Source organism: Panthera onca, chromosome B1, assembly GCF_046562875.1.
Source record: "Panthera onca isolate mPanOnc1 chromosome B1, mPanOnc1 haplotype 2, whole genome shotgun sequence".
In the NCBI taxonomy this organism is placed as follows: Eukaryota; Metazoa; Chordata; class Mammalia; order Carnivora; family Felidae; genus Panthera; species Panthera onca.
Genome location: NC_138342.1, coordinates 100,553,425 through 100,581,287, shown reverse-complemented (window position 1 = coordinate 100,581,287; position 27,863 = coordinate 100,553,425). Strand labels below are relative to the sequence as shown.

The 27,863-nt window shown below is 36.7% G+C and overlaps 2 protein-coding genes across 6 annotated transcripts in view; one reads left to right on the top strand and one right to left on the bottom strand.

Annotated features, from left to right (window-relative positions):
• Window positions 1–27,863, bottom strand: part of LOC144616142 (uncharacterized) — a 131,389-nt gene that overhangs the window by 101,130 nt on the left and 2,396 nt on the right. For all 5 annotated transcript variants that reach the window (XR_013555169.2, XR_013555170.2, XM_078445790.2 and 2 more), the window contains exon 2: window positions 22,867–23,007. The gene's annotated coding sequence lies outside the window, so the exon portion shown is untranslated. The remainder of the gene's footprint in view (window positions 1–22,866; window positions 23,008–27,863) is intronic.
• On the top strand, window positions 660–4,388 carry FABP2 (fatty acid binding protein 2). Its single transcript, XM_060654285.2, has 4 exons — window positions 660–772; window positions 2,000–2,172; window positions 3,584–3,691; window positions 4,073–4,388. Exons 1-4 carry the CDS (start codon window positions 706–708, stop codon window positions 4,121–4,123), a joined length of 399 nt encoding a protein of 132 aa, XP_060510268.1. The 5' UTR covers window positions 660–705; the 3' UTR covers window positions 4,124–4,388.

The following is a 27,863-nucleotide window of genomic DNA, read 5'->3' as shown; positions in this document are numbered from 1 at the left end:
CAGATGTTATTTGATATATGTTCTGAATTGTGTTACCTCCAATGCAGTGTGCACTTTGAACTTATAAGCAGAAAATCTATTTTCAAAGAGTATGCATTCGAGTTATTGAAATAAATGTGCTCACAAGTTGTAGTTTAAGACAGAGTAGGCATTGTTTATCATGTTTTACAGTTGACTCCTAAATAACATGGGGGTCAGGACCACCAACCAGCCCCATGCAGTCAGAAATCCTTGTGTAACTTTTGATTCCTCAAAAACTTAACCATTAATAGTCTACTGTTGACTGGAAGTTTTACTGATAACATAAACAGTCGATCACATATTTTGTATGTCACATGTATTATATACTGTATTCTTACACAATTCTTATTTCTCTAGTAAGCTAGAGAAAATACTTTAAAAATACATTTAAAATACTGTGCTGTATTTATCAAAAAAAAATCCATATATAAGTGGCTCTGTATAGTTCAAACTCATGTTGTTCAAGGGTCAACTGTAATTCAGTTGAATTTCAGGAGAGGAACCAAGAAATTTATAGAAAGATAAACTATGATGGGTTGGCATTAGTGTAGTTAGGTGACCTTTTAAACTTTAAACTTCCACATCACAGTATGAAGTTGGTTCTGAGATAAGAAATAGAATAAATTGTCCCCTAAGGACAGACCTGAATCTCTGACTGCCTAGAGGCTCACTCAACCGGAGATCATGGCTTTTGATGGTACTTGGAAGATAGACCGGAATGAGAACTATGACAAGTTCATGGAAAAAATGGGTAAGGACTTAATTCTTCAGTGGCTTATTTTATTCCTCACAGATACTTTTGTTTCTAATTCTGTCTAAACCTCAGGGTTTAGGGAATGGCTCCTGTTCTGGTGGTAAGGATCCAGAATGTATGATGGTTCAGAGTAGGGAAAATAATATTTTCACTTCTTATATTAGGAAGACTACACTGTCTCACTAGTAGAAGCAAAGATTCTTTGAGTTCTCTGGAACAAAAAAGATCCAGGTAGGTTTCATTCACTCTTTAACTAATGATTGTGCTTATACCATTGAAAACTGACTTTTTTTGTTTTGTTTTTTGTTTGTTTGTTTGTTTGTTTTTGCTTAGAGAGTAAAAAAGGGCAGTGTGTAATGAAAAGCTCAAAACTTTGAAACACTGAATTCTAGAGGATGGAAAAACAAAGATCATATAGAAAAGCAATGGGAAAAAAAAGTTCTATCAAAATTCACAATTCTAAATAACTTAGACTTAATTCTCATTCCTCTGACATGTAAAATTGGGGGAATAATCTCATGGTTCCATGTGGTTTCTGTGTGAGTTTTAGCTAACTTTAATATCTATTCCAATACTCTGGAAGTCCATACATTGTACAAGATGTGCAAACAAACTTGTGTCATTCCTCAAAAAATAAAACCTGCATCAATTATGTCTTATAGTTCCAGAATTCCATGTTGAAATTTATGGAATTTGCACATTCTTACACTAATGAATTTGACTGCAATATTTGCTAATTTTCTCATTTTTGTGACAGTCAGAAATGCTACAAAAAGCAAGGAGAATTATGAACTTCAAAATTTGAAAGCTATTATGGAAAGTGAAAAAACGTTTTAAAAACACTGTTTTTGCAGAATTAAAGTTCCTTATAAATATATGAAAATATTTAATCCTTCATTTGACATTTCTGGAATTTAGTTTACTTAACACTGAAACAAAAAGTTTGATAACTGTATTAAAATTATTCAGTTCTAAGATCCTACAATTCTAGTTTTCATTTAATTTTTCTTAAGTTTTGGAAAAATAGCTTGAATCACTACTCTTGATCTAAGCTTGAACTTTTTCGGCAAGAGGCATTTTGAATGTTCTTGTGCAAAGACAATGCTATCAGGCTTTCTTCCCCACCCTCAAAACGTACATAAACAAATAAGTAAAACAGGACTTGTTAAAATAAACACTTTCAATGGCATTTTGACTTTTTCTCCAACATCTTTTGCTTTGCAGGTGTTAATATGGTGAAAAGGAAGCTTGCAGCTCATGACAATCTGAAACTGACAATCACACAAGAAGGAAATAAATTCACGGTCAAAGAATCCAGCAATTTTCGTAACATTGATATTGTTTTTGAGCTTGGTGTCACTTTTAATTACAGCCTAGCAGATGGAACTGAACTCAGTGTAAGAAACTTTTTATAAGCAATGCATTCTTGATTTTTTTACACAATACTAAAATAATCTGTTTTCTTTCATTGGATGTGGTCTAATTAAGTCTCCTTCATTTATTGAAGCAGCCAATAGTTTATCCACATTGTATCTTGCACAAATTGGCAGAATATTTAACTATAATGTTTTTATTTTCATACACATCTGTAAATAGTCTGGATTGAACAATAAGAATTAGAAAAACATCCTTCAGGTGATTAAGTATAGACCTATTATTCATAACGAAAATGATAGCTCAGTGTTTTCAACTTATTATATAACTGATAGCAATAAAAACTTTCATATTTCTCTAACTTAAACATAATAGTAATTTAATAAATATACCAAAATAGTAAAACAAGTGAATAAATTAGTTAATGGATAAGTGACAAAATGGGAAAGTCTAATGGTACATTGTAGGTCATTGGGAATATACCTTTTAATGTTTAAGATAAAAAATTTTAGAAAGTCATACTTTCAACTGATTTTTTAAAAACATTTTTGTCCTCAGGATTTTGTAGTTAAGTTATATGCTGGTAATGACAAACTGTGAAATATCTTATCACTTATGGTCATTTTTATTTATTATTTATTTTTTAAAGGTTTTATTATCAAACAATCTCTACACCCAGCTTGGGGCTGGAACCCACAACCCAAGATCAAGAGTTGGATGCTCCACTGACTGAGCCAGCCAGGCACCCCTATGACCATTTTAAAATTATTACAACAATTATAAAATTAAAACAAACACAGGGTTGTTAGGTTCTCCATGAAACTAACTTGAACTATGACTAAATTTAGAACACTCGTCGTAACATGAAACATTGAGAAAAATGCTGTTCATCTACCTTAAAGTTTAGCATTTGGAAACAATTGAGTGAGACAAGCATAATGGTTACCAACACATACTCTAGAGCCCCAAAACCTAGGCTGAATCCTGGCTCTGTGACTTTAGGTGAAGTACTATGCCTCAGTTTTCTCAACCATAAAATGGAGATAATAATATCTACTTCACAACGTTATTGTAAAGATTGAAAAAGTAGATCTATAAATTCAGAACAGAGGGCACCTGGGTGTCTCAGTAGGGTAAGCATCCAACTCTTAGGCTCAGGTCATGATCTGTTTATGAGTTTGAGCCCCGTGAAGGGCTCTGTGTTGACAGCACACGGCCTGTTTGGGATTCTCTGCCTCTCTCTCTCTCCCAAAAATAAATAAACATTTAAAAATAAACAATAAACTCCCCAAAAACCCCACCTCAGAACAGTGTTTGACATACTTAAGACCCTAAAAAATATTATCATTATTATTATTTGTTGTGGTTACTATTATTATTTTACTTATTATTATTATTATTATTATTATTATTATTGTTATTTTACATATGTAGGGTGCTTGGAGCCTAGAGGGAAATAAACTTGTTGGAAAATTCAAACGGGTAGACAATGGATGTGAACTGAATGCTATCCGAGAAATTGTAGGTGGTGAACTGGTCCAGGTGAGTTGTAAAAATATTACAGCTATTTCTTAAAAGACAAAAATAATTACATAACAATAATTTTATTTTGTGATTCCTGAGTTATAGCTTCAATAAATAAACTAATACTTTTCTCATAAATCTTATTTTAAAAAGATACATATTTTCTGATGCCTATTTATTGAAGAGAGCTTATATATATGCCAAATATATCATTGCCTATTGATAACCAAAAAATGTGTTTTAAAGTGGGCATATCCTGTCCCTGTATAAAATGTTGCTATCAAGACTAAGAAAAAAAAATATTATAATCATTTCAAAGCTATAATAATACTAATACTTTTCTTAATTTAGCCTTAAATCTTAATGGCAAATTCTTCTATGTTTGTTAACACCTTTCAGACTTACACATATGAAGGAGTAGAAGCCAAGAGGATCTTCAAAAAGGAATGAGCTTCGTTTTTGGAGCACAGCCCAGAACACAAATTGAATAGAAAATCTATATTGTATTAAAACTGTTTTTCTCTCCCTGATTAGTCCTTTTGTAAACATAACCAGCGACTTATATTTCTAGTCTTGCCAAGGCAAAAGAAGTAAAAGCTAATTAGGATTTAATTTGTTTTACATTCTCTAAGATGTACATTTATTGCTGTATTCCTGTTGGAAAAGAATTTGTGACATGTTTTAAAACAGATGAATAAACTTTGTTCCCACATTGCTTTGTAGGTAGCTTTTCCTTTAAAAAAAAAAAAAAAAAAGAAAGAAAAAGAAAAAAGAACAAAAAGGAGGGGCACCTGGGTGGCTTAGTTAGTTAAGTATCCAACTCTAGGTTTCAGCCAGGGTCATGATTTTAAGGCTCGTGAGTCCAAGCCCCACAGCAAGCCCCACATCTGGCTCTATGCTGACAGTGTGGAGCCTGCTTGGGATTCTCTCACTCTCCCTCTCCCTCTCTCTGTCCCTCCCCTGCTCTCTCTCTCTCTCTGTCTCTCGGTCTCTCTCTCTCAAAATAAATAAATAAAACTTAAAAAAAATTTTTAAATAAAGATTAAAAAATAATTAAATAAATAAAGTTATGCAACATATGCATTGATAGACTATACTTCCCCCCACCCCCACATTTGGTAAACTGAAAACACAGACTGGATTGGGGTCTTTAAAATCTTACACTGGTTGTGATTTTTCAGCAGAAACTTTGCAGGCCAAAAGGGAGTGGCAGGATATATTTAAAATGCTGAAAGGGAAAAATGTATAACCAAGAATACTCTACCCTGCAAGGTTATCATTTAGAATTAAATGAGAGATATAGTTTCCCAGAGAAGCAAAAACTAAAGGAGATCATCACTAAACCAGCTGTACAGGAACTGTTAAAGGATCTTCTTCAAGTGGAAAAGAAAAGTCCACAACTAGAAATAAAATATATGAAAGAAAAAATCTCCATTGTAAAGCAAATATATGATCAAGGAAGTGCATTTGCTACTTAAAAGTTAGTATGATGGTTAAAAAACAAAAATAGTAAAAACACCTATAACTACATAAATAGTTTTAAAATACACAAAATAAAAAGATATAAAATATGACATAAAAACAAAACGTGGGGAGGGGGTTAAAATGTAGTGCTTTCAAATGCATTCAAACTTAAGTGACTATCAGCTTAAAATAGACTGCTATATAAATAGATCAATATGGAAAAACCTCATGGTAACCACAAGCCTAAAATCTATAATAGATACACAAAAAATAAAGAGAAAAGAACCCAAACATAACACTAAAGAAAATCATCAAACCACAGGGGAAAAGACAAAGAACGGAAGAAAAAAAAAACAACAGAAAAACTACAAAAACAACCAGAAAACAATTAACAAAATGGCAATAAGTACATACCTATCAATAATTACTTTAAATATAAATGGACTAAATGCTCCAATAAAAAGACACAGATTTGCTGAATGGATAAAAATAGAAGACCATCTATATGATGCCTATAAGAGACTCTATTTTTTTAATGTTTATTTATTTTTGAGAGAGAGAGAGACAGAGAATGAGCGGAGGAGGAACAGAGAGAGAGGGGGACAGAAGATCCAAAGCAGGCTCTGTGCTGATAGTAGATAGCTGAATGCGGGGCTTAAACTGACAAACCCTGAGATCATGACATGAACCAAAGTTGGATGCTTGACTGACTGAGCCACCCAGGTGCCTCAAGAAACGCTCTATCTAAAGACACACACAGGCGGAAAGTGAAGAGATGGAAAAATATTTTACATACGAATGGAAATGAAAAGTAAGTTAGAGTAGCAATACTCATATCAAATAGACTTTAAAACAAAGACTGCCACAAAAGACTAAAAAGGACATTACATAATGACAAAGGGGTCAATCCATGAATCAATTAATTTGTAAATATTAATTCATCCAACATTGGAGCACCTAAATATATAAAGCAAATATTAACAGACATAGAGAAATTAACAGTAATACAATAACAGTAGGGGACTTTAACACCCCACTTACATCAAAAGATAGATGGTCCAGGCCAAAACAAAAAACAAAAAACAAAAAATCAGTAGGGAAACAGTGGCCTAAAACAACACACTAGACTAGATGGACTTTACAGATACATATATATAACATTTTATCTAAAAGCTACAGAATACACATTATTTTCAAGTATACATGGAATACTCTCCATGATCAACCACATGTTAGACCACAAAACAAGTCTCAATAAAATCAAGAAGATAAAAATCATATCAAGCATCTTTTCTGGCCATAACATGAAACTAGAAATCAATTACAAGAAGAAAACTAGAAAAACCACAAACATGTGTAGACTAAACAACATGCTACTAAACAATCAATGGGTCAATAAAGAAATTAAAAAGGAACTAAAAAAATACCTTGAAAATGGAAACACAAGGCTTCAAAATTCATGGGATACAGCAAAAACAGTTCTAAGAAGGAAGTTCATAATGATACAGGCCTACCTCGAGAAACAAACAAAAAATCCCATATAAACAATCTAACTTTACAACCTAAATAAACTAAAAAAAAATAAAAATAAAAATAATAAAGCCCAAAGTTAGTAGGAAGAAGGAAATAATAAAGATCAGAGTAGAAATAAATGAAATAGAGACTAAAAAAAAAAAAAAAAAAGAAAAGCAATGAAACTAAAAGCTGATTCTTTGAAAAAATAAGTAAAATCAATAAACCTTTTGTTAGTTCCATCAAGAAAAACGACACAGGACCCAAATAAAATCAAATGAAAGAGAAGTTACAACTGACACCATGGAAATCTAAAGGATCCCAAGAGAATACTATGAACAATTATAAATCAACAAAATGGAAAACCTAGAAGAAATGGATAAATTCCTTGAAACACAGAACCTTCCAAGACCAAATCACAAAGAAATAGAAAACCTGAATGGACTGTTTACAAGTAATGAAATTGAATCAGTAATTTAAAAACTCCCAATAAACAAAAGTCCAGGAGCAAAAACTGTTACAGATGAGTTCTATCAAATATTTAAAAAAGAGTTAATACCTCTTCTTCTCAAATTATTCCAAACACCTGAAGATGAAGGAATGCTTCCAAACTAATTTTACAAGGGTAATATTATTCAATACTGGAACCAGACACCACAAAAGAAGAAAATTACAGGTCCATATTCCTGAATGACACATACGCAAAAATCCTCAACAAAACACTGACAAACTAAATTCAACAATACATTAAAAGGATCATATACCACAATCAACTGGGATTTATTTCAGGGATATAAGAATGGTTCAACTTCTATATATCAATCAACGTGATACATCACATTAACAAAACAAAGCATAAAAATCCTATGATCATCTCAATAGATGCAGAAAGAGCATTTGACAAAATTCAGTACCCATTTATGATAAAAAGTCTTGAAGTGGGTATAGAAGAAATGTATCTCAAAATGACAAAGGCCAAATATGACAAACCCACAGCTAACATTATACTCAAAAGAGAAAAGCTGAACGCTTTTTCTCTAAGATCAGGAAAAAAACAAGGATGCCTACTCTTGCAACTTTTATACAACATAGTATTGAAAATCCTAGCCACTGCAATTAGGCCAGAAAAAGAAACAAAAGGCATCTAAATTTGAAAGAAAAAGGGGCACCTGAGTGGCTCAGTCAGTTAAGCATCTGACTTCGGCTCAGGTCGTGATCTTGCAGTTTGTGGGTTTGAGCCCCTCATCAGGCTCTGTGCTGACAGCTCGGAGCCTTGAGCCTGCTTCAGATTCTGTGTCTCCATCTCTCTTTGCTCATCCCCAAGTCATGCTCTGTCTCTCTCTCTCTCTCTCTCTCTCAAAAATGATAATAAATACATAAATACATAAATAAATGTAAAGAAAGAAGTAAAACTATCACTCTTTACAGATGACATGATACTATATACAGAAAATCCTAAACACTATTGGAGGTAATAAACCAATTTAGTATACTTGTAGAATACAAAATTAACATACAGAAATCGTTTGCATTTCTATACACTAATAACAAGCTACCGGAAAAGAGAAATAAAGAAAATAATCCCATTTACAACTGCATCAAAAAGAATAAAATACCTAGGAATAAATTTAACCAAATAGGTGAAAGACCTGTACTCTGAAAAGTGTAAGACACTGATGAAAGAAATTGAAGCAGACACAAACAAATGAAAAGACATACAGTGCTCAAAGACTAGAAGAATTAATATTGTTTAAATGTTGGTATTAGCCAAAGAAATCTATAAATTCAAAGCAATCCCCATGAAAAATGCCTTTGCGTTTTTCATACAACTAAAACAAAATATCCTAAAATTTGTTTGAAACCACAAAGACTCCAAATAGCCAAAGCAATCTTGAGAAAGGAGAACAAAGCTGGAGGTATCATACTCCCTGATTTCAAATTATACTACAAAGCTGTAGTAACCAAAACAATATGGTGCTGCCACAAAAACAGACACATAGATTAATGGAATAGAATAGAGAGCTCAGAAATAAACCGATGCTTACATTGTCAAGTAATCTATGACAAAGAAGGCAAGAATACACAACAGGGAAAAGATAGTCTCATCAATAAATGCTGTTGGGAAAACCGGATAGCTACGTGCAAAAGAATGAAACTGGACCACTATCTCACACCATGTTTTCAAGACTTGAATGCAAGACCTGAAGCCATAAAACTCCTAGAAGAAAATATAGGCATAAACCCTTTGACATCAGTCTTAGAAATATATATATTTTTTTGACTAGTCTCCTCAGGCAAAAGTAACAAAAGCTAAAATAAATAAATGGGATTACATCACAGTAAAAAGCAGAGAGAAGAAAACCAACAAAATGAAAAGGCAACCTGTTGAATGGGAGGAGATAACCTGCAAATCAGACATCTGATAAGGGGTTAATATTCAAAATATATAGAATTTGCCAAACCTAATATCAAAAAAAACCCAAATAACCTGATTTAAAAATGGGAAGAGAACTTAAATAGATATTTTTCCAGGGAAGACTTACAGATGGCCAATAGTCATATGAAAAGATGCTCAACATCAGGGAAATGCAAACCAAAACCACAATTTTACTTCACAACTGTCAGATCGGTTATTATTAAAAAGACAAAAAATAAGTGTTAGCAAAGATGTAGAGAAAAGGGAACCCTCATACATTGTTGGTGGGAATGTAAATTGGTGCAGCTACTGTAGAAAACAGCCTGGAGGTTCCCCTAAAAAATTAAAACAGAACTACCATATGATCCAATAATTCTACTTCATGGTATTTATCCAAAGAAAACAAAAACACCAATTTGAAGGGATACATACACTTCCATGTTAAATGCAGCATTATTTACAATTACCAAGATATGGAAACAACCAAATAACCTGTCTATTAATAGATGAGTAGATAAAGAAAATGTGATGTACACACACACACACACACACACACATACACACACACACACTCATACACACACACACACTCATACACACACACACACACACACACACACACACACACACACACTGAAATATTACTCAGCCATAAAAAAGAATGAAATCTTGTCATTTGTGACATGGATGGACCTGGAGGGCAGTGTGCTAAACGAAGTAAGTCAGACAGAGGAAGACAAATACTATATGCTTTTACACAAATGTACAATTTAAGAAATTAAACAAACAAACATATAAAACAAACAGAAACAGTCATGGATACAGGAAATAAACTGTTGGTTACCAGAATGGGAAGGTATTGAGGGGTGGGCAAAGTAGGTAAAGAGAATTAAGAGGTATAAATTCAAGTTATAAAATAAATTTCATAAGAATGTAATATACAGAAAAGGGAATATAGTCAATACTACTGTAATACTTTGTATGGTGTCAGTAACTAGACTTATTATGGGGATCATTTCATAATGTATAAAAAATACGGCATCACTATGATGTATACCTTAAAATAATAGGATATTACATGCCAATTATGACTCAATGAAAACAAATCTTTCACTGGTTGTAAATATTTTCTTTAGAAACATCTATTATTACAAAAATAATATACATTCAATTAGAAGTCAGAAATAAGAAAAGCAATTGCAAAATAAATATTTCCATAAACCTACAATCCAGAGATTATCACCATTCTGATTTTGATAGATATCCTCCTAGTTCCCTTCTCTTGGTGTAGATATGTATATTTCCCCATTGATATCACTCAGAACAATATGATAGGAAATAAATGAAATACTAAGTCAAAGAACTATATTTTTCTACACTAGTGATTTTCAGATCTGGCTAAGAATCAGAATCACCAGAGAAACTAAAAATTTTTTGCATTTTTTTAAATGTTGATTTATTTATTTTGAGAGAGAGAGAGCTTGAGCAGGGGAGGGGCAGAAAGAGAGAGGGAGAGAGAGAGAAAATCCCAAGCAGGCTTCATGCTGCCAGCGCAGAGCCCAAACTGGGGCTTGAACTCCCAAACCATGAGACCATGACCTGAGCTGAAATCAAGAGTTGGATGCTGAACCAGTTGAGCCACCCAGGAACCCCCAAATTTTTTGCATTCTTCATCTCTACTGTTAACCTACTGGATAGAATCTCTGAAAACAGAACCAGAGATCTTGGAAAGCTCCCAGTAGTTCTGCTGCAGCAGGTCTACTAACCAGTCTTTGAGAACACCTGGGCCGTCAGACACCAAAAGTGTCACCTTCAACTGCCACCTCCTCCTCCCTTTTTTTTTTTTCATAAACATTGATTCTGACAACTGGCTAGGGCCCAAAAAGTTTTCTTTTCCTCGTATTCTCACATGATGTACTATTTTATACACTTCAAGCAATTATATTTTAAGAAAGTGTGTATTAGGGGGTGGAGAGGGGAATCAACTTTTTCAGTATTTAACTATGGACTTTTGTTTTGATTAATTCTTTTTCACAATGATGAAAATAGCAGCTAACATTTATATAATTCTTACTACGTGTCAGGCACTGTTCTAAATGATATATACATATGGCAGATACATTATAGTGAGGGAAGAAAACCATTTGAGTACGGGATGAAAAGAAATAGATTAGGGTATATGTAATCATTTGCAAAAATAAGAACTTAAATCCACTGTTAATTTTATAACTGCATGAAAAACTTCACATAGAAAATAGCAATTATTGGGGTGCCTGGGTGGCTCAGTCGGTTGAGCGTCCAACTTTAGCTCAGGTTATGATCTCGCGGTCCGAGAGTTTGAGCCCCACGTCAGGCTCTGTGCTAATAGCTCGGAGCCTGGAGCCTGCTTCAAATACTGTGTCTCCCTCTCTCTCTGCCCATCCGCCACTCATGCTCTGTGTCTCTCTCTGTGTCAAAAATAAATAAAAACATTTTAAAAAATTAAAAATAAATAAATAAAAAGAAAATAGCAATTACTTAGATTTTCACTTTTTAAAAAAATAAATGTTCAAAGTACTTTTATCTCTCTAATCTTATTTGTTCCCACTTTTGTATGTATTTGAAATTTTCCATAAAGAAGTTAGAAATATAATACTTAAATACATATATAACTCCAGAAACCCACCCCTTCCCGTCACTTCCACTGAATCACCATTATCTTTCCCTTGGATTAATATAACTCCCTTAAAAAGCCTCCCAATATCTACCTTCCCTTCCTTACCCTGTGTTTTTCAACACAGCAGCCAGAAGGATCCTTTAAAATCTAAATCAGATCATGTCACTCTGACAAAACACTGAAAGGTCTCCCATTTCATTCAGAGAAAAAGCCTGTATCCTCAGTGGCCTACAATCAGATCCCCTATTTAGCTGACATGCATTCCTGTTTTCATGGATTGTCTGGGAGAAATAATTCCAAGTGGAAAAAATACCCTTCAGCAAAGGCCCTAAAACAGGAGCAAGCTTGGTAAAGCTGAAGAACACAGAAAACCTAGTATGAGTCCCCCAAATCTTCTATAGAGCTGACCAAAAATAGAAGCAATGTTCAGGAAATACAAGCTGACTCAGCATTCCTAGAACTCAGAAATGATGTGGTAAAAATAAAATGGGTTTTGGAATCATACAAACTTGCTTAAACTCTTGTCTTCCCACTTACTAAAAGTCAAATTCAGATCCTTAATTTTTCTTACTTAAAAAATGGGGAAAATAGTAATGATTTTCTGCAATTGTTTTTAATTGAGGTGTGATAAATATGTAAACCATCTAACATGGTGCCTAGCATATAGCTGATATTTCAGTAAAGTAAGTAATAACATAAGAACATAGGTAAGAACATGTACCCTTCTCTTACAGAGAAAACAGAACAAAGTAGTCTTGATTGAACAGACAGGAAAACTCTTTTCTCAAAATATCCCTCACTAAGCCTATGTGGTAGAGTAAGCCTTGGCCTGGCAGATGAGAACTCTTAGTTCTAGTCCGGTCTATGATAGAACTAGCTAGGGACTGTGGGTGAGCCACTTCATTTCTTCAGAATTGAGTTCAATCATCTTTTTTTTTTTTTTTTGTAGGCTCTGTGTCCAATCATGACCCCTAGATCAAGAGTCACATGCTCTATCTACCCACTACACCAGCCAGGTGCCCAATCATCTTCAAAATAAGGCAATTGGACTAGATGATCTTTAATAATTCTCTCACAGTACTAAGATTCTATGAAATCTGAATAACATTCAGTGATTCTTTAAATAGCCCTCTGGTATGTGTCATCAGAAGGCACTGCAATAACAGAGAGTGGGCTGAGCAGAGGGAGATATCTCTTAAGCTCATAAAAGCATGGCTAGCTTCATGCAGGTGCACGTGCGGGCTCAGAAGGGCCTTGTGTTTGGTTTAACGTGCTGCTGTTACTGTGTTAAAATTCTCAATAAATTTTGAACAAGAAGCTCACATTTTCATATTAAATTGGGTCCTGCAAATTATGTAGCTGGTCCTGTTCCTATGAGCTGACTATGAATAAGTATAAAAGATATTTCCTGTGAGCAAATAGAGACTGGCAGCAAGAGATCCCTGGGAGCCTGAAGAGAAGTGACTAGGTGAGTAATATAGTTGTCTGGGGTAGAATGTGAATGGGAGGGGGTTTTATGGGGATCAGAAAGGGAGGAAGTTCACTGTGGATGAATACTTCAAACTAAATGTTTCTTTACCTTCTGCAACTACTTGCTTTCTCTGAACTATAGTATAAGACTGCCATCTACTGGTCAATGACACAAAGTCTTTGAAAGACTTCCAATTCAGGGTCTTTACATTTCAGTGTCCAAAGGGTAATCCAGAAAGATTTAACATATTCTGCAGTTTAAAACAATAATTATTAAGGGCTTCCTCAGTTACAGCTTCCAAACTAAAGTAATAACAAAGACCTGTCCACTTGAACAATCCCTTACACCTGCTTTTCTTTATTCAACAAAAAACAATTTTTAAAAAGTACTATGCAGCAGGCATCAAATGGTCAATGATGAACACCCATCAGTAGAGATATTTAGGTCATTAAGAGCTTCATCGAATGAATTCAAATGTTCAGGTTCATCTTCGGTCTGAATCAGAACACCTAGAATATCATCATCATCTTGTAGGGGTAGAGTTATACTTTTATATTCAGTGTATGCTAATATGCAAGATCATATATATCTATGACCTTCAGGCCCAGTGACCTACGTTCAGCCTATTGGGTAAAGCAGATATTCCTGGAGGATTGACTGGGAAAAAAAGAGTAAGCAAGGCAGTGGCAGAAGATGAAGAAAGTTAGGGGACATGGAACAAATTAATAGTCACCCAAAAAAATTAGTGTTCCAGGGAGGTTCTCATCATAGAATATCTACCCCCACTAAGAATTCTATCAAAATAAAGTATTACCAGAAGCACTCCCTTCTACAATATCTAGATTACCAGAAAGAAAAAAAGGGAATTTAGCATGATGTATAAATTTGTCAAGTCACCAAGGTGTATACCTGAAGCTAATATAGCACTGTGTGTCATCTATACTCAAATTAAAAAAAAGCGGGAGGTGGTGGGGGGGCTTAAATACCTGTCCAATAATTGCTGGTGAGGGCTGCTGTTAAGGGAGAAGAAAAACAGGAATTTGAAATCTGGAGGAGGAGGAGGAAGTTCTCCCCAGATCTCAGTCCAGTTTAAGGCCACATCACTCAGACTACAGGGGTATAACTGGTTATTTTCAAACAATTCTTATACACTCATTACATTCACTGGAGAAAATATCTGAGAGCCAAAGACTCTGTTTCTTCACTCAAAAACAAACAAAAATCCAGGGCCTGGCTGAGCCTGGCTGGCTCAGTCAGAAGAGCATGCAACTCTTGATCTTGGGGTCTTGAGTTTGAGTCCTATGTGGGGTGTAGAGATCATAAAATAAAATTAAAACAACAAAAAAACCCAAAAGTCCTTTTAGTGAAGGAGTTTATGCTTAATGCCATTTCTTGGTTTGCTTTAGATAATTTTTTATACAATATATCAAGATTAGCAAGGGTATCAAAGGACATAAATATGACACAGGACTTCTCTTCAACACATCCTTAGAACAGAAAAACCTGAGTGAAGACGGAGCTTATTTCACGTTCCCAATCCCCACTGGCTGTTGGTTCTGTGATTCCATAGCACAATGTGCTCACCAATATCATTATTCTGTATTAAATTTGTTTGACTGTCTCTTCTAGTCTGTGAGGTTTGGGAGGGCTAGGATAGAGAGTTACATCTATACTCCACCACACCCTTTTAACACAAAGTAAACTTCAACAATTGTAGTTGAATAAATAAATGGGACCTGCTAAAAAGAATCAGCCTCAGCAAGCCAGCCTTCACCATCCTGTGTTCTGAGAACTTATATATGGAAGCTCTACAGAGGGAACCAGTTCTAGTTATTCCTTATATCCAGATAACCTTATTCTGAACCAGGTCACCAGTACCCTGGTCATTTATTAGGCTAGCTGATGCAAGGACAGTCAATCTATAATACTTGAGAGCAGCCTATAATATGAGAATTTTGTCCAAGATCAATAATACTAATTAATTAAACGAGTTAGAGTCTCTCTTGGAAACCTGACTTCAATATGTGGAAAAAGTCATCAGCTAGTAATGATGGGCAAAAGTTCAAAGGCACAGAAGAAAAGGCAGACAACAGAGACCATGAGGCAAAAAGGGTCATGATCGAGTTCCGATAAAAAACTGGATAGAAGAAAAGAGTGTGAAACAGTAGGTTTTTAGAGGTAGAAATGATGAATTCTTGCTTCTGGTGGATGAAAGTATAACTTGTTCACCACAGCATCGTTGGATCCTGGGTGGCCAAGAATACATACTTCTTTAACCAAATATGAACTACGCACCTACTATGTGACAAATATGACATGCGTTTCAGTGGTGAACAAGAGAAATCTATTTTGTTCCCATGGAGCTTTGAATCTAGCTTAGAAGCTTAGAACCTAGAAGTAGAATACTGACATTGAACAAGTAAAAACAACTGTGATACATGTTATAAAGAAGTAGTGTAGATTCTCATAGAAACATGCAACATCTTAGATTATATTTTCTATTGGTCTATTTTTTGCCAAGATGACTGGTTATATAGGCCTTCCTGAATTCAAAGAGGCCTAACACACACTTGAGATTCTTTTCATTCTTATTTTCATTTGTAACCATACATGAAAATGCTAGTTCCCAGGGCCTACAAAATCTTCACAATACAAATTTGCTCCAAAATACAAAGAAGAAACTGTAAAATCTAAACAATTGTTTTATTCACAGAATACATTCAGATGCAGTTCAATGCAACTCTTACTACCACAAGTCAACACATATGGTGTTTAGAATATGCTAGATGTTGTTCAAAGTGCTTTATAAAAATCAGTTCACATTAATCCTCACAATTCTATACAATAAGAGCTAGTGTTACTATACTCATCTTATAAAAGAAGAAACTGAGGCAAAGAATGGTTATATAACTTGGCTAAGGTTAATAGCCAGTAAGTGGCTATACCAGGATTTGAACCTAAGCAGTCTGGTTTTAGAGTCTAGAGGTTCTGGAATCCAGATTCAATTTAATTTGATGTGATTATGTAGGCAAATTTTCTTCCAAAATATCATTCAGCAAATATTTATTGAGCATTTATTATATGTAGGTGCTTATCTAGCTGTTAGAGATACAACAGTGAACAACAACAACAAAACCCAAAAATCCCTGTCTTCATGAAGGGGATACAGATAATATACAAGAAGTAAAATATGTGGTATATTAGATGGTATAAATGCTATGGAGAAAAAAAGTCAGGAAGAGGGATGAGGAGGAGTGCCAGGGGTGAGATGGTGGGTACAATTTTAAATAGGGTGTTCAAGGACCATAACCTGAATAGGTGATGTTTGAGCAATAACTGAAAGAAGTGAGGGAATGTGCCATTCTAAGTGTGCCCTATATGATATTAGGTAGAGTAAGAGTCCTGGGTTTGGATCCTTGGATGCATGACAGTATTAAAATAGCCCTGGAGTTACATTTAGTGACTTTCTGGGATTTGCAATATAAAGGGCCTAACTAGCACATTCTATGAGGGCTCCAAGTTGCTAGCTTAGGAAGAGCAGAATAATGAAACTGGGCATTATTAAAAGAGCCAACAGCCTCTGCATTTATTTTGAGCTGGAATTTGTGTAGGATTACTTTGTGAGTTGGCAGTGTTGAAAACTTCATGAACTTTATTCTTCCCAGTTTCTAAAGTTGATACAGTATTCTACTCTGCCTGGGTTAGAACTGATGTAGTATATTCTATAGCTGTTGAGTGGAGTATCCCGTATATGTCTATTAGGTCTAATTGATTTATAGAGTTGCTCAAAACGTCTATTTTTTTTAAATTTTTATTAAAAGAGAGAGAGAGAGGGGCGCCTGGGTGGCTCAGTCAGTTAAGCGTCCGACTTCAGCTCAGGTCACGATCTCGCGGTCCGTGAGTTCGAGCCCCGCGTCGGGCTCTGGGTTGATGGCTCAGAGCCTGGAGCCTGCTTCGGATTCTGTGTCTCCCTCTCTCTCTGCCCCTCCCCCGTTCATGCTCTGTCTCTCTCTGTCTCAAAAATAAATAAACGTTAAAAAAAAAAAAAATTTTTTTAAAAAAAGAGAGAGAGAGCAGGGGAGAGGGGTGGGGGGGGGGAGGGAGAGAGAGAGAGAGAGAGAGAGAGAGAGAGAGAGAGATTGAGAATCTCAAGGAGGCCCCATGCTTAGCACGGAGCCCAACACAGGGCTGGATCCCATGACACTGGAATCTTGACCTGAGCCAAAATCAAGAGTCAGACACTCAACTGACTGAGCCACCCAGGTGCCCCAAGACCCCTATTTTCATACTGATCATCTGTCTAGATCTTTTACCCATTATTGAAAGTGGGATATGGAAATTTCTTTTTTTTTTAATTTTTTTTTTAACGTTTATTTATTTTTGAGACAGAGAGAGACAGAGCATGAACGGGGGAGGGGCAGAGAGAGAGGGAGACACAGAATCGGAAGCAGGCTCCAGGCTCTGAGCCATCAGCCCAGAGCCCGACGCGGGGCTCGAACTCACGGAGTGTGAGATCGTGACCTGAGCTGAAGTCAGACGCTTAACCGACTGAGCCACCCAGGTGCCCCGGGATATGGAAATTTCTAACTAGTATTGTAGAACCATCTATTTCTCCCTTTAATTCTGGCTTTGTATTCTTCATATATTTTGATTAAACATGTGCTTGGTTGTTGTAAACCCCTGACTATTTCCCAGAGTTCTGACAAACTCGTTTCAAATAGTTTCTGCCTATTTTTAAATGTTTCTGGAGGCTTGGCATTGCCTACTCCACCAATTTGAACACGGGTCTCCCAAGGTGACTTTTTGACACAGCTCTCACCAGAGCAGAAAAGAAAAAAAAAAAAAAAAAAAGTAAATATGTCTTCTAACAGGACATATTTATATATGAACATAAAAACTGACCCTCTCTAGTAGGGGCTTCTCTAGCAGGGGTCATTCCTGCATCCATCTCTTCCATTTCATATCAGCCCCTGAGGAATCATAGAACTCCATGAAAAGTAGTTTGAAAAGCAGTATTATAAGCCATTATACCCCTTCATAGTTATGTGTCTGTTGCTTATGATCTGATGTTAGAAACAGTTAAATAATAATTAATTTGGGGCTAAGTTATCTCTTGCTTATTTTTAAACTTACTTGTTTTCAAAAAACCTTCTTCCCAACTTCTAGTGCATTTTCATTGAGAAAATTTGGAAAATACGAAAAAGCACAGAGAACAAAATGATCTGTGATCCCATCTTCCAGAGATAACTGCTGATAATATGTCAACATTTTTCATGTTTACAAAATAAGTTTAATAATGGTTAACATTATATATATAATATATAAATGGATATATATAGCAGTTATCACCTTGGCATCCATTTACTTAACACTGTTATTCCATTCATGCCTATGTTAATATCACCATTTCTACTCTTGGAAGCCTATTATATAATTTTATAAGAGAAGACTTGTCAAGTATTGACTAATCTTTCAATCTCCAATTAAATGCCTGTCCCTCCTACACCTTTCAATGAAACAAAAACAGGTTGATCACTCAGTTGATTAGTATAATGAGATTTCTAGGTTGTAGGTTTCAACATCTTTGTCATCTATGCCTACCAATTTAAGCCTTGCCCTACTGAAGTTGTTTTGAAACTTTAAAAAGAAGCAGAATGCCTTCTTTATATTGAAATGAAATCTTTCATGAAACTCTAAAATTTAAATAAACAAAACTGAGCTTCTGTGGTTGAAGTGTGCACCTGTATGAGAAGGTAGGTGGAAGAGGATAGGTAGTTTGTTCATCACAGCCAATCCTGCTCAGACTTCCTAACACCAAAACCATGATGCAGGACCTCAGGACTCTGGGACAGAGTGAACATCACATTGCTCTGCTAAATGTCCTCAGTCAGTACTGCTAATGAATTAAATGACTACTGCACCTAAACCTTTGGCTGCTCAGACAGAGCCTGACACACAGGAGGCATTTATTTAAAGAGTATTTACTGAAATTAAAGACAAGAAATCCAAAAGGGGAGAATGGATTAGTGCATATCCATTACTACCACTGGAAAAAAACCTCAGAAAGCATCCCCACTGAGAGTGGTAGATCAGTAGTGACATATCTTAGTGGTATCATTATACTATTATGTTAAAACAGAGCTAATTCCACAAGTATTTTTTTTTACCAGGATTGTATCAGTGGTTGCAGAACACAACAAAATATAATTGAATAAATATTTAATTTTTCTATGTTCAAGGTACTGTTGAAGGACTGTGGAAACTACAAAGCTGGTAAAAAATATAGTTTCCCCTCTAAAGGATACTTAATACTCTAATAGGGGAGAAAATTTATATAACGTTGTGTTATAGAGCAAGCCAGTGTGCCAGACAATATGTCAAGAAAATTTTGACGTTTTTTGAGTTGAAGGTAAAAAAAATTTGGAAAAATGATCAGCCCAGGGGATAGTCTCATCAACAGGTGGTTGCTATACAATGTAGAGGATAATAACTAATGCAAAAGGAAGGTAAGAAAAGTATGGAAGTAAATACTTTACTGCCTTGATCTTGAGAAGTTAACCCTCTCCCCAAGAAGAAAGCATGGTATATGAAATAGGTGGAGACAAATTAAATGTGAAGTTTTCACAATTGGTATGTTAGAAATACTGAGAATGGAGAAATCAATGTGATTTCTAGAGGGAAACTTTATGAAGTTGGCATTTGAATTGAAAAAGGATGCGGAGGATTAGGATAGAAGGGGAAGTATTACAGGTTAATAAGTACACACATCAAAGGCCAAGAGGAGAACAGTTTCTCTGAGAAAGAAGGAAGATAGCAATCTGGCTACGGCAAAAGGTGTTTGCTGGACACGAGTTTAACTGAGTAGGGTGGAGACAGACTAATGGTGGGATACATGGATGGGAGCTGCTGAAGGCCAAGATGAAGATAAAAGGGAAGCTGCAACAAATAGCAATTAATTGTGATGACTATACAATGCTCAAAGGAAATGATAATAGAAGTGAACAGCAATGATGGTGGAAAAGAAAAAAACAGACAAAATTCCCCAGAAGACAGAGAAATAACTTGGTGTACCAATCCACAGAGTTATTGGAACACTCATTCAATTTGGAAAGGAGACAAAAATGCAATGAAGAAAGGGGTAACTTAAGAAAAATCCATGTTTTCAGATGACAATTAGCAAAGTATTTATTTATTTATTTATTTATTTATTTATTCATTTATTTATTTATTTACTGTTGGAAAGGTTACTCTATCTATAAAATTAGTTTAACTCCTAGGATAATCATGAGGATGATTTATTATACGGACATACTAACTCAACAGCTGTCTGAAGAAATCTGTATTATCACCTTAGGTTAAAGCATAATTTATCACTCCCTCTTAAGAACTTACTACACTTGAACTTCAGAAGTTTGGAATGTCTTCCTAAAAAATACCTATCTTTGGCCTGATGGTAATGGCACGCTCATACACTATCTTCTCTACCCTAGCTCCAATCAGATTAATTGTGTTGACAGTATTGTGAACATGACGGATCATGGTTGCAGTATAATAACTCATTCTGTAGTTTCTGGTACATATTTTTCACGGACATATCAGGCAGAAAGGTTTAAGGGAAAATGCTAAGCTCCTACCTCACTAACAATGTATCTGAATTTCAGTAAAGTACTTTCTTTGAAATTAAATTGCTTATAATTTAAGGAACATAGTGAATTCTACCACCATACTCCATATTCATTTCTGTCTATCAGGTAGAATAATCAAGAATCACTGGAATTTTTACAGGGGTGAAGTCTGAACAGGTGACAGACTCTTTCCAATGAATTTAGTCTACATGACCCCTCTCTGTTTGTATTAATTGTTCTCCCAAATGTGACAGACCTTCCTACTCAAGAAATCAGACCCTAGTACCAACATCCTCTCACAGATGAACATGTGACTCTTTGCTAAGGACAAGTTTCAAACCATTTCAGAACTTGTTCAGTTTATGTCAGGCTATTTCTACATTTACAATTTCAATGATTTTTATCAATCCTATTTCAATAATTAGAAGTAGCTGATTCAATCTTGCCACTGAAAAGAATGCTTCCATCATTATATGGGTAATAGTTCGCTTGCCTCCATTAATTTTTGTAAAGTCTCAGTGTCACTATGATCAGGGTCTTTTCCAACCTATTACCAGCCTATAATCTGGGCTACATCACACAGTCTAGCTAATTTTCAGATAACAGTCTTCTCATTCCCCAAAGCTACAAAGCAAAAGGACAATGGTATTTTTCTTTAAGGTAGCAGACTATGTTTGTCTCTGTTACTGAATAATTGATTTGGAGGCAAATTAAAGCAAGTGTAGGCATCTGTAGAACAGCATTAAAAATGCTGGATTTGTGGGGCGCCTGGGTGGCTCAGTCGGTTGAGCGCCCGACTCAGGTCATGATCTCGCACTCCGTGAGTTCAAACCCCGCGTCGGGCTCTGTGCTGACAGCTCAGAGCCTGAAGCCTGTTTCAAATTCTGTGTCTCCCTCTCTCTCTGACCTTCCCCCATTCATGCTCTGTCTCTGTCTCAAAAACAAATGTTCAAAAAAAAATGCTGGATTTGGAATCATTTTTAGGCTTTATAATTTTTTTTAGTAACTGTAGACTCTGTACCCCTTTTGTGTCTCACTTTCTAATTCTGTAAAATGGAGTAATCACAGCTTCAAAGAGGTTTTATCAAGATTTAGTGGCACACAGCCATACCTTCATTCATACTGTACGAAGAGAACCACTAATACATACCTGCATTTTCTGAACAATCCAAGATTCATAACATGACAGGGGAGAAAATATTTAAAATGGGAGCCACCAGGGAAAATCCAGGCAGTATAGTGAAGGAGTTCAGAGCATGTCACCCCAAAATATGCTGTTTTAGCATATTGATTATTTTAAGTTAAAGGAGCTTGAGAAACAGCAGGTACAAGAGGGGCACTCTGACCTTCCTTATTCTTCCTGGCAGGAGATAAAACTCCCATGTGAAAGATCCCCTCCCTCTACCAGGAGGAAGAAAATCAGTCCCCTCACCAGACATGGGGAATCAGGCTGAGAAATCTGTACAAACAAGACTTGTTACACTAATGCTTATCCTCCTAGTCATTTCTCCACAGTTTACTACCCCTGGCCCAAACTCCTTGGCCTTACTTGGTTCTTTGTCTAAAAGATATAAAAGCGTTCTGTTCTGGTCACTTCTTCAAGTCTTCATTCTCTTGTGAAGGTTCTCATATACATGTAAAAAAAATAATAATAATAAAACTTGTATGCCTTTCTCCTGTTAATCTTGTTTTTCTTTTCTTTTCTTTCTTTCTTTCTTTCTTTCTTTCTTTCTTTCTTTCTTTCTTTCCTTTCTGAGAGAGAGAGACAGAGAGAGAGACAAAGAGAGAGAGAGAGTGCATGCAAGAGGGGCAAAGGAGCAGAGGGAAAGAGAAAGAACCAAGCAGGCTCCACATTCAGGTCAGCCTGGAGCCCAGCTTGAAGCTTGATCCCATGACCATGAGATCATGACTGGAGCCAAAATCGAGTCCAATGCTCAACTGACTGAGCCACCCAGGTGCCCCCCTCCTGTTAAACTTTCTTATGTCAGTTTAACTTTTAGGCCCTGCTGGAGACACAAAGAGGGTAGGTAGAGGAGCATTTTTCCTTACCTACAGTTTTGCTGACAAGGATGGGATGTCACTGGTTGTACACTGCTCACTCCAGGGCCACTGCAGCTGAGAGATCCTGGGATCTCTGACACAGCCAGCACAAGGTAAGAATTCTTACCAGTTAGTCTCCTGGATCTCTGCCTGCAAGATCCAATCCAACAAAAGTATTAAGAGTCTCTCCTCATGTTTTACCTTTTCCAAATTTAGATTAGCAGAAGAAAACACTGGTGTGAACTAGTTCTTTAGGCATAGTGATTTGATATTTTCTGTTATGAGTATTCTTGTTTTTGATTTCCAATAGCCATTAAAAAAAAAAAAAAAAAAAAAAAGGAAACAATCTCTCTAGACCCAGCACCCTCAGAGGGTTCACTCCCTTCTCCCCTTCTGTGGGGCAATACCCTCCTGATAGGGTCAACTAACCCCAAGGTGCACCCCAGAGCTCACCATCAACGTCATAGTAGAGGATCAGGAACTGGTTCTTAATTGACACTGATGTGACTTTACCATCTGTTCAGAGGATTTTATCTCTACCTGTCACCTCTGATTCTATTCAAGCTTTCAGTCTCTGGGCAACCTATTTCACTGTCTATATCCTAGGCCTCCCGGATACCTTTAGGCCCTCTTAACACCCATCATGCCTTACTGTTTTCTGACTCCTCCCCAGCAAATCTCTCAGGTAGAAATTTGTTATGTAAATTTAATGCCACCATACAGTGTAATGAGAAATGTGTTTTTATTTTCCTGCATCTGACCAAACAGCAAACTTTTTTACCCTAATGGAAACCCATCTCAACTGAAAATCTTCTGAAGAAGATGCAATCTTAAAAGATATCCCAACTAGCACCCAGGCCTCAGTGTAGCCCAGTGCTGCCCTCGTTAGTGCCCTTGTTAGTGCGCAGTGAGGCACTGAACCTACTCTCTTTTACAGCAGGATATTCTCACTTCCTCGCTTTGTAACACTACAATCTTACCAGTAAAGAAAGAGGGAAACTGGGTTCAGACTGGATTCAAATCTATTAATTTATAGAACATCTGAGAGCCATTAATGCCTTTGTAATTCCTCATCACTCCATAGTCCCTAATTCAGCTACCATTCTTATCTCAATTCCTGCTGACCCAGCCTGGTTTACAGTAATTAACCTCTGCTCGGCTTTCTTTTCAACTCCATTGCACCCTAACTCACAATTCCTCTTTGTATTTACATTTAGAGAGAGAGACAATTAACATAGTCTGGTATACCTCAGGGACGTTGCAAGTTTCCCTCAATATTTTCCCAAGTCCCTAAAGCCAGGGTAGATTCCAAGGCTCTACTCTTGTTCAGTATGTTTATGATCTTTTACTTTGTAACCAAACTAAGCAGCATGCTCTTATAGTAGCTGAAAGAGGCCATAAATCCTCTTAAACTAAACTTATAGGGGTACAAACAACTGTTACCTACTAAGGACATGAGATACCTCAAGTCATCCAAAAGCTCACTCTCAAATGCCTTGAGTCAGTTTTGCCCATCCCTCTCCCACAAATGAAAAAACAGCTACATAAATTTCTAGAGGCAGCTGGCTACTGCCACAAATGAATTCCTAACTTTGCTGCCCTGGCTAAATCTTTAGAAGACTCCTGGATACTACTTCAGAGCTCATTTCCGGGCCCTCATTAACCTCCTTGGAAGGCTTAAAATTAGCACTGTGAACACCCACAATTCTCAGCCACCTAATTTTGACAACCTTTTTTTTTTTTTTTTTTTTTTCCTATAGTGCCACAAAAATACTAGGATTGCTGTGGGAATTCCAGGAAAATCTTTGCCTCTCAGGGAAGTCCTTCCTGTCAGCTGGATCCTGTGACAGCAGGCATGCCCTCATGCCTGTGTGCGGTAGCCACAGCTGCCTCCCTAACTGACAAAGCCAGTTCCCTGAGATCAGGCTCCCCATTCACCTCTATGTTCCTTTATGTTCATAAGACACCACACCTCTCTACGTGGTGGCCTCTATTATCCAACCCTTCTTTCATCTTCCATCACTGTAACACTTTAAATCTGACTACTCTATTATCCCTTCCTTGATAATGGAGAACATCACTCCATTCCACAGAATTACTTTACAAATATAGAAATTGTCTCAGGGTACCTGGGTGGCTCAGTCGGTTGAGCAGGCAATTGCTTTTGGCTCAGGTCATGATCCCAGTGTTGGCAGATCAAGCCCAGCATTGGGCTCCGTGCTGAGTGTGGAGCCTGCTTCAGATTTTCTCTCTTTCCCTATGCCCCTCTCCCCTACTCACATGCTCACACACTCTCTCTCTAAAAAACAAAAACAAAAATTATCTGAAAGCCATGAGAGGATCTCTTAGATACCACCCCCTTTACACAACCGAGACTTAAGTTCTATTTTGTGATCGTTCCTACAGAGGAAATTTCTGGGGAAACATAATAACTGGCTGTGCCATAGTTTCCCCACATAAAACATCTGAGGCACACTCTCTGCCCACTGTAAAGTTAGTTAGCCCAAGCTGCTAAACTCATCAGGCTGTTGACACAATCTGGAAATCCTGTGGATTCTTAACCTCTCTTGCTGGTACTCCTCTCGCCAATGGGCATACAATTGCTGCCCTATACATGCTATTCACTTCCCTGCTAAAATTGATATTGTTTGCTGTGTAGCCATACTAAGGAGACAGATATTGTATCTCTAGGGAATAGCAGGGCTGGCAAGGCTGCTACCTGTGCAGCCCCAAATAGAACCCCTTTTCTTTTTCCACCCAATTTAAAACCCTGCTTTTATCCCTGACAGTATTAACCATTCAGGCAAATACCCCACAATCTGAAAAAGACAAATGGATACAAAAGAGTGCCAAACAATTAGATTATACACTGGGTCAAACAGACTTCCTGTGGTCCCCTTTCTTTTGACCTTTTGGCTTGCACTCATCTCCCATCAGATGGGACATATGGGTAGATGGGAGATACTTAAGGAGTAAAAGAGAATTCGTTCTTCCCTGGCATCCACAAAATTTCTGGCCAAATTATTTCCCACTGTACTACTTACAAATCTCACCAAATTTAACCAACGTACCTCAGGAAATCCTCCAAGACCCACATTGTCCCTTGTGAAACCCCACAATAGATACCATAGATTTATCTCCAGTGTCAGGCTATTCCCACTATTTGGTTATGTCTGTATACTTAGTGGGCGGACTGAATACTATCCAGCTAGAAGTACCAATGCCACAGCAATGGTGAAGAATTAATAACTGAGAGTATTCCTTGTTTTGGCATTCTTTATGGGTTGGGTCATATAAAGGGACTAATTTTACAGCAGAAATTAACCACTTTCTTGCAAAAACTTTGGGGTACTCATTAAAATTTCACACTTTGTGCCATTCTTAATCCTCAAGGCAAAGTGAATATAAAAATCTAGACGTCAAAAGGACTTTAGAAAAAGTCTGTTAAGAAACTGGACTTAATGGCCAGAAGCATTACCTCTGGCCCTTATAAAAATCTGGAATACTCCAAAGGGAAAAGACATTATTAACATCTTTAGAAATAATGTTTGGTCACTTTATTCCTATTAGCATCCCTAAACCTTCTATTCCTGGATTGAGTGAACATTACAGGGGCTTAAGTGAAAAATTCGATGCTATTGATGTGATATGGGCCAGGAGTGAAAGATCAAGAAAGATTTCTTGAGATGGTACAAAAAAAGTGTTTTTATTATACCATGGTACAGGACCTGGGGGCAGAAGAGCTGCAATGTGACTGTGAGAAGTGATTATACTTTAAGTTGGGGGGGAGGGGGCAGAGATAAAGGAAGTTTCGAAAAGGATTTTCATATCTTAAAGACTTATAGGATTGTACAGGTCGGGCCAATGTCAAGCTAAGGTTGCTTTTTGCCTGTAGCAAAGCATTAACTTAAGGCAGCTGTGAGTTCCTGAGGAATGTCATACTCTGCCTGCCTCAAGTATTTTCAATGGGCTGCAAGTTCTAAGGAGATTTCATTTTATCTGCATTTCTTTTGCCTTTGTTCTCCACATCACCATGACTAGCTATATACAAGAACTAACTAGTTTAATTGGAGGATATCATCAGCAAGTTACAATGGCATGGCCTCTGCTGGCTGGCCATCCCTTTTGACCAGAAGATTAGATGTACATCAAGGCTTTTAGAAGAAAGCATTGTCACCTCACTGAGAAGACCATTATGATGTACTGCTAACCACTCACACTGCTATCAAAATAAAAGAAAAACCCTCCTAGACTCACACAAACCATGCCAAGTTAGACCAGGATTAGCACTCCCAGGACAACTGGAAGACCACCCCTTAAGTTGACCTTAAAGTAAGGATTTCCCAGGCAAATTCCCAGGCACCAGAAACAGACAGAATCACCAAGTACACAGCTTTTCCCAAGGTCACAGATCAAGAAACATTCACTTCCACCTATTTTCTCCCCCAATGGGTCTCCCTACTCCCAAAGGGAAATTTTAAAAGATCTTCCTTTTAACAAAGCCTCCCCCTTCTTTAGCCATTTATTAAAAGGCTGGCTGGAGATTGCTTGTCTCAATCTATCCCATTTTCACCCTGATCCTCCATTATGGGCTCTCTTTCCAGCTGGTATCTCACTTACTAACCCTTACTGTTTTCTCAGCAAGTTATGCACAGACCTGACACCCCCTAAACCACTTTTCAAACCCTGGCCACATTAACTAATCAATCTGATTGCTGATTATATCAACATCTAGATCATGCAAAAGAACTTGAAATTAATTTTTATTCCTGCCAGTAAGACCAACTGGTGGACCAACTCTGGAAAATGGATGCATGACAGGGTATGGCATCCATGACCAGAAAAACACATCACTTCTCTTTTTGGTGAGTAAATTGTACACGGGAAAACCTCTACAGAAGCTCAAGGACCGTCCTTTGTTCAAAGACATTAGAAGGGATCTCTCCCCCCTTAGCATTGAAAACTGTGATGGTACTGGGCTTTTCCCACCTGACATACCAAGACAA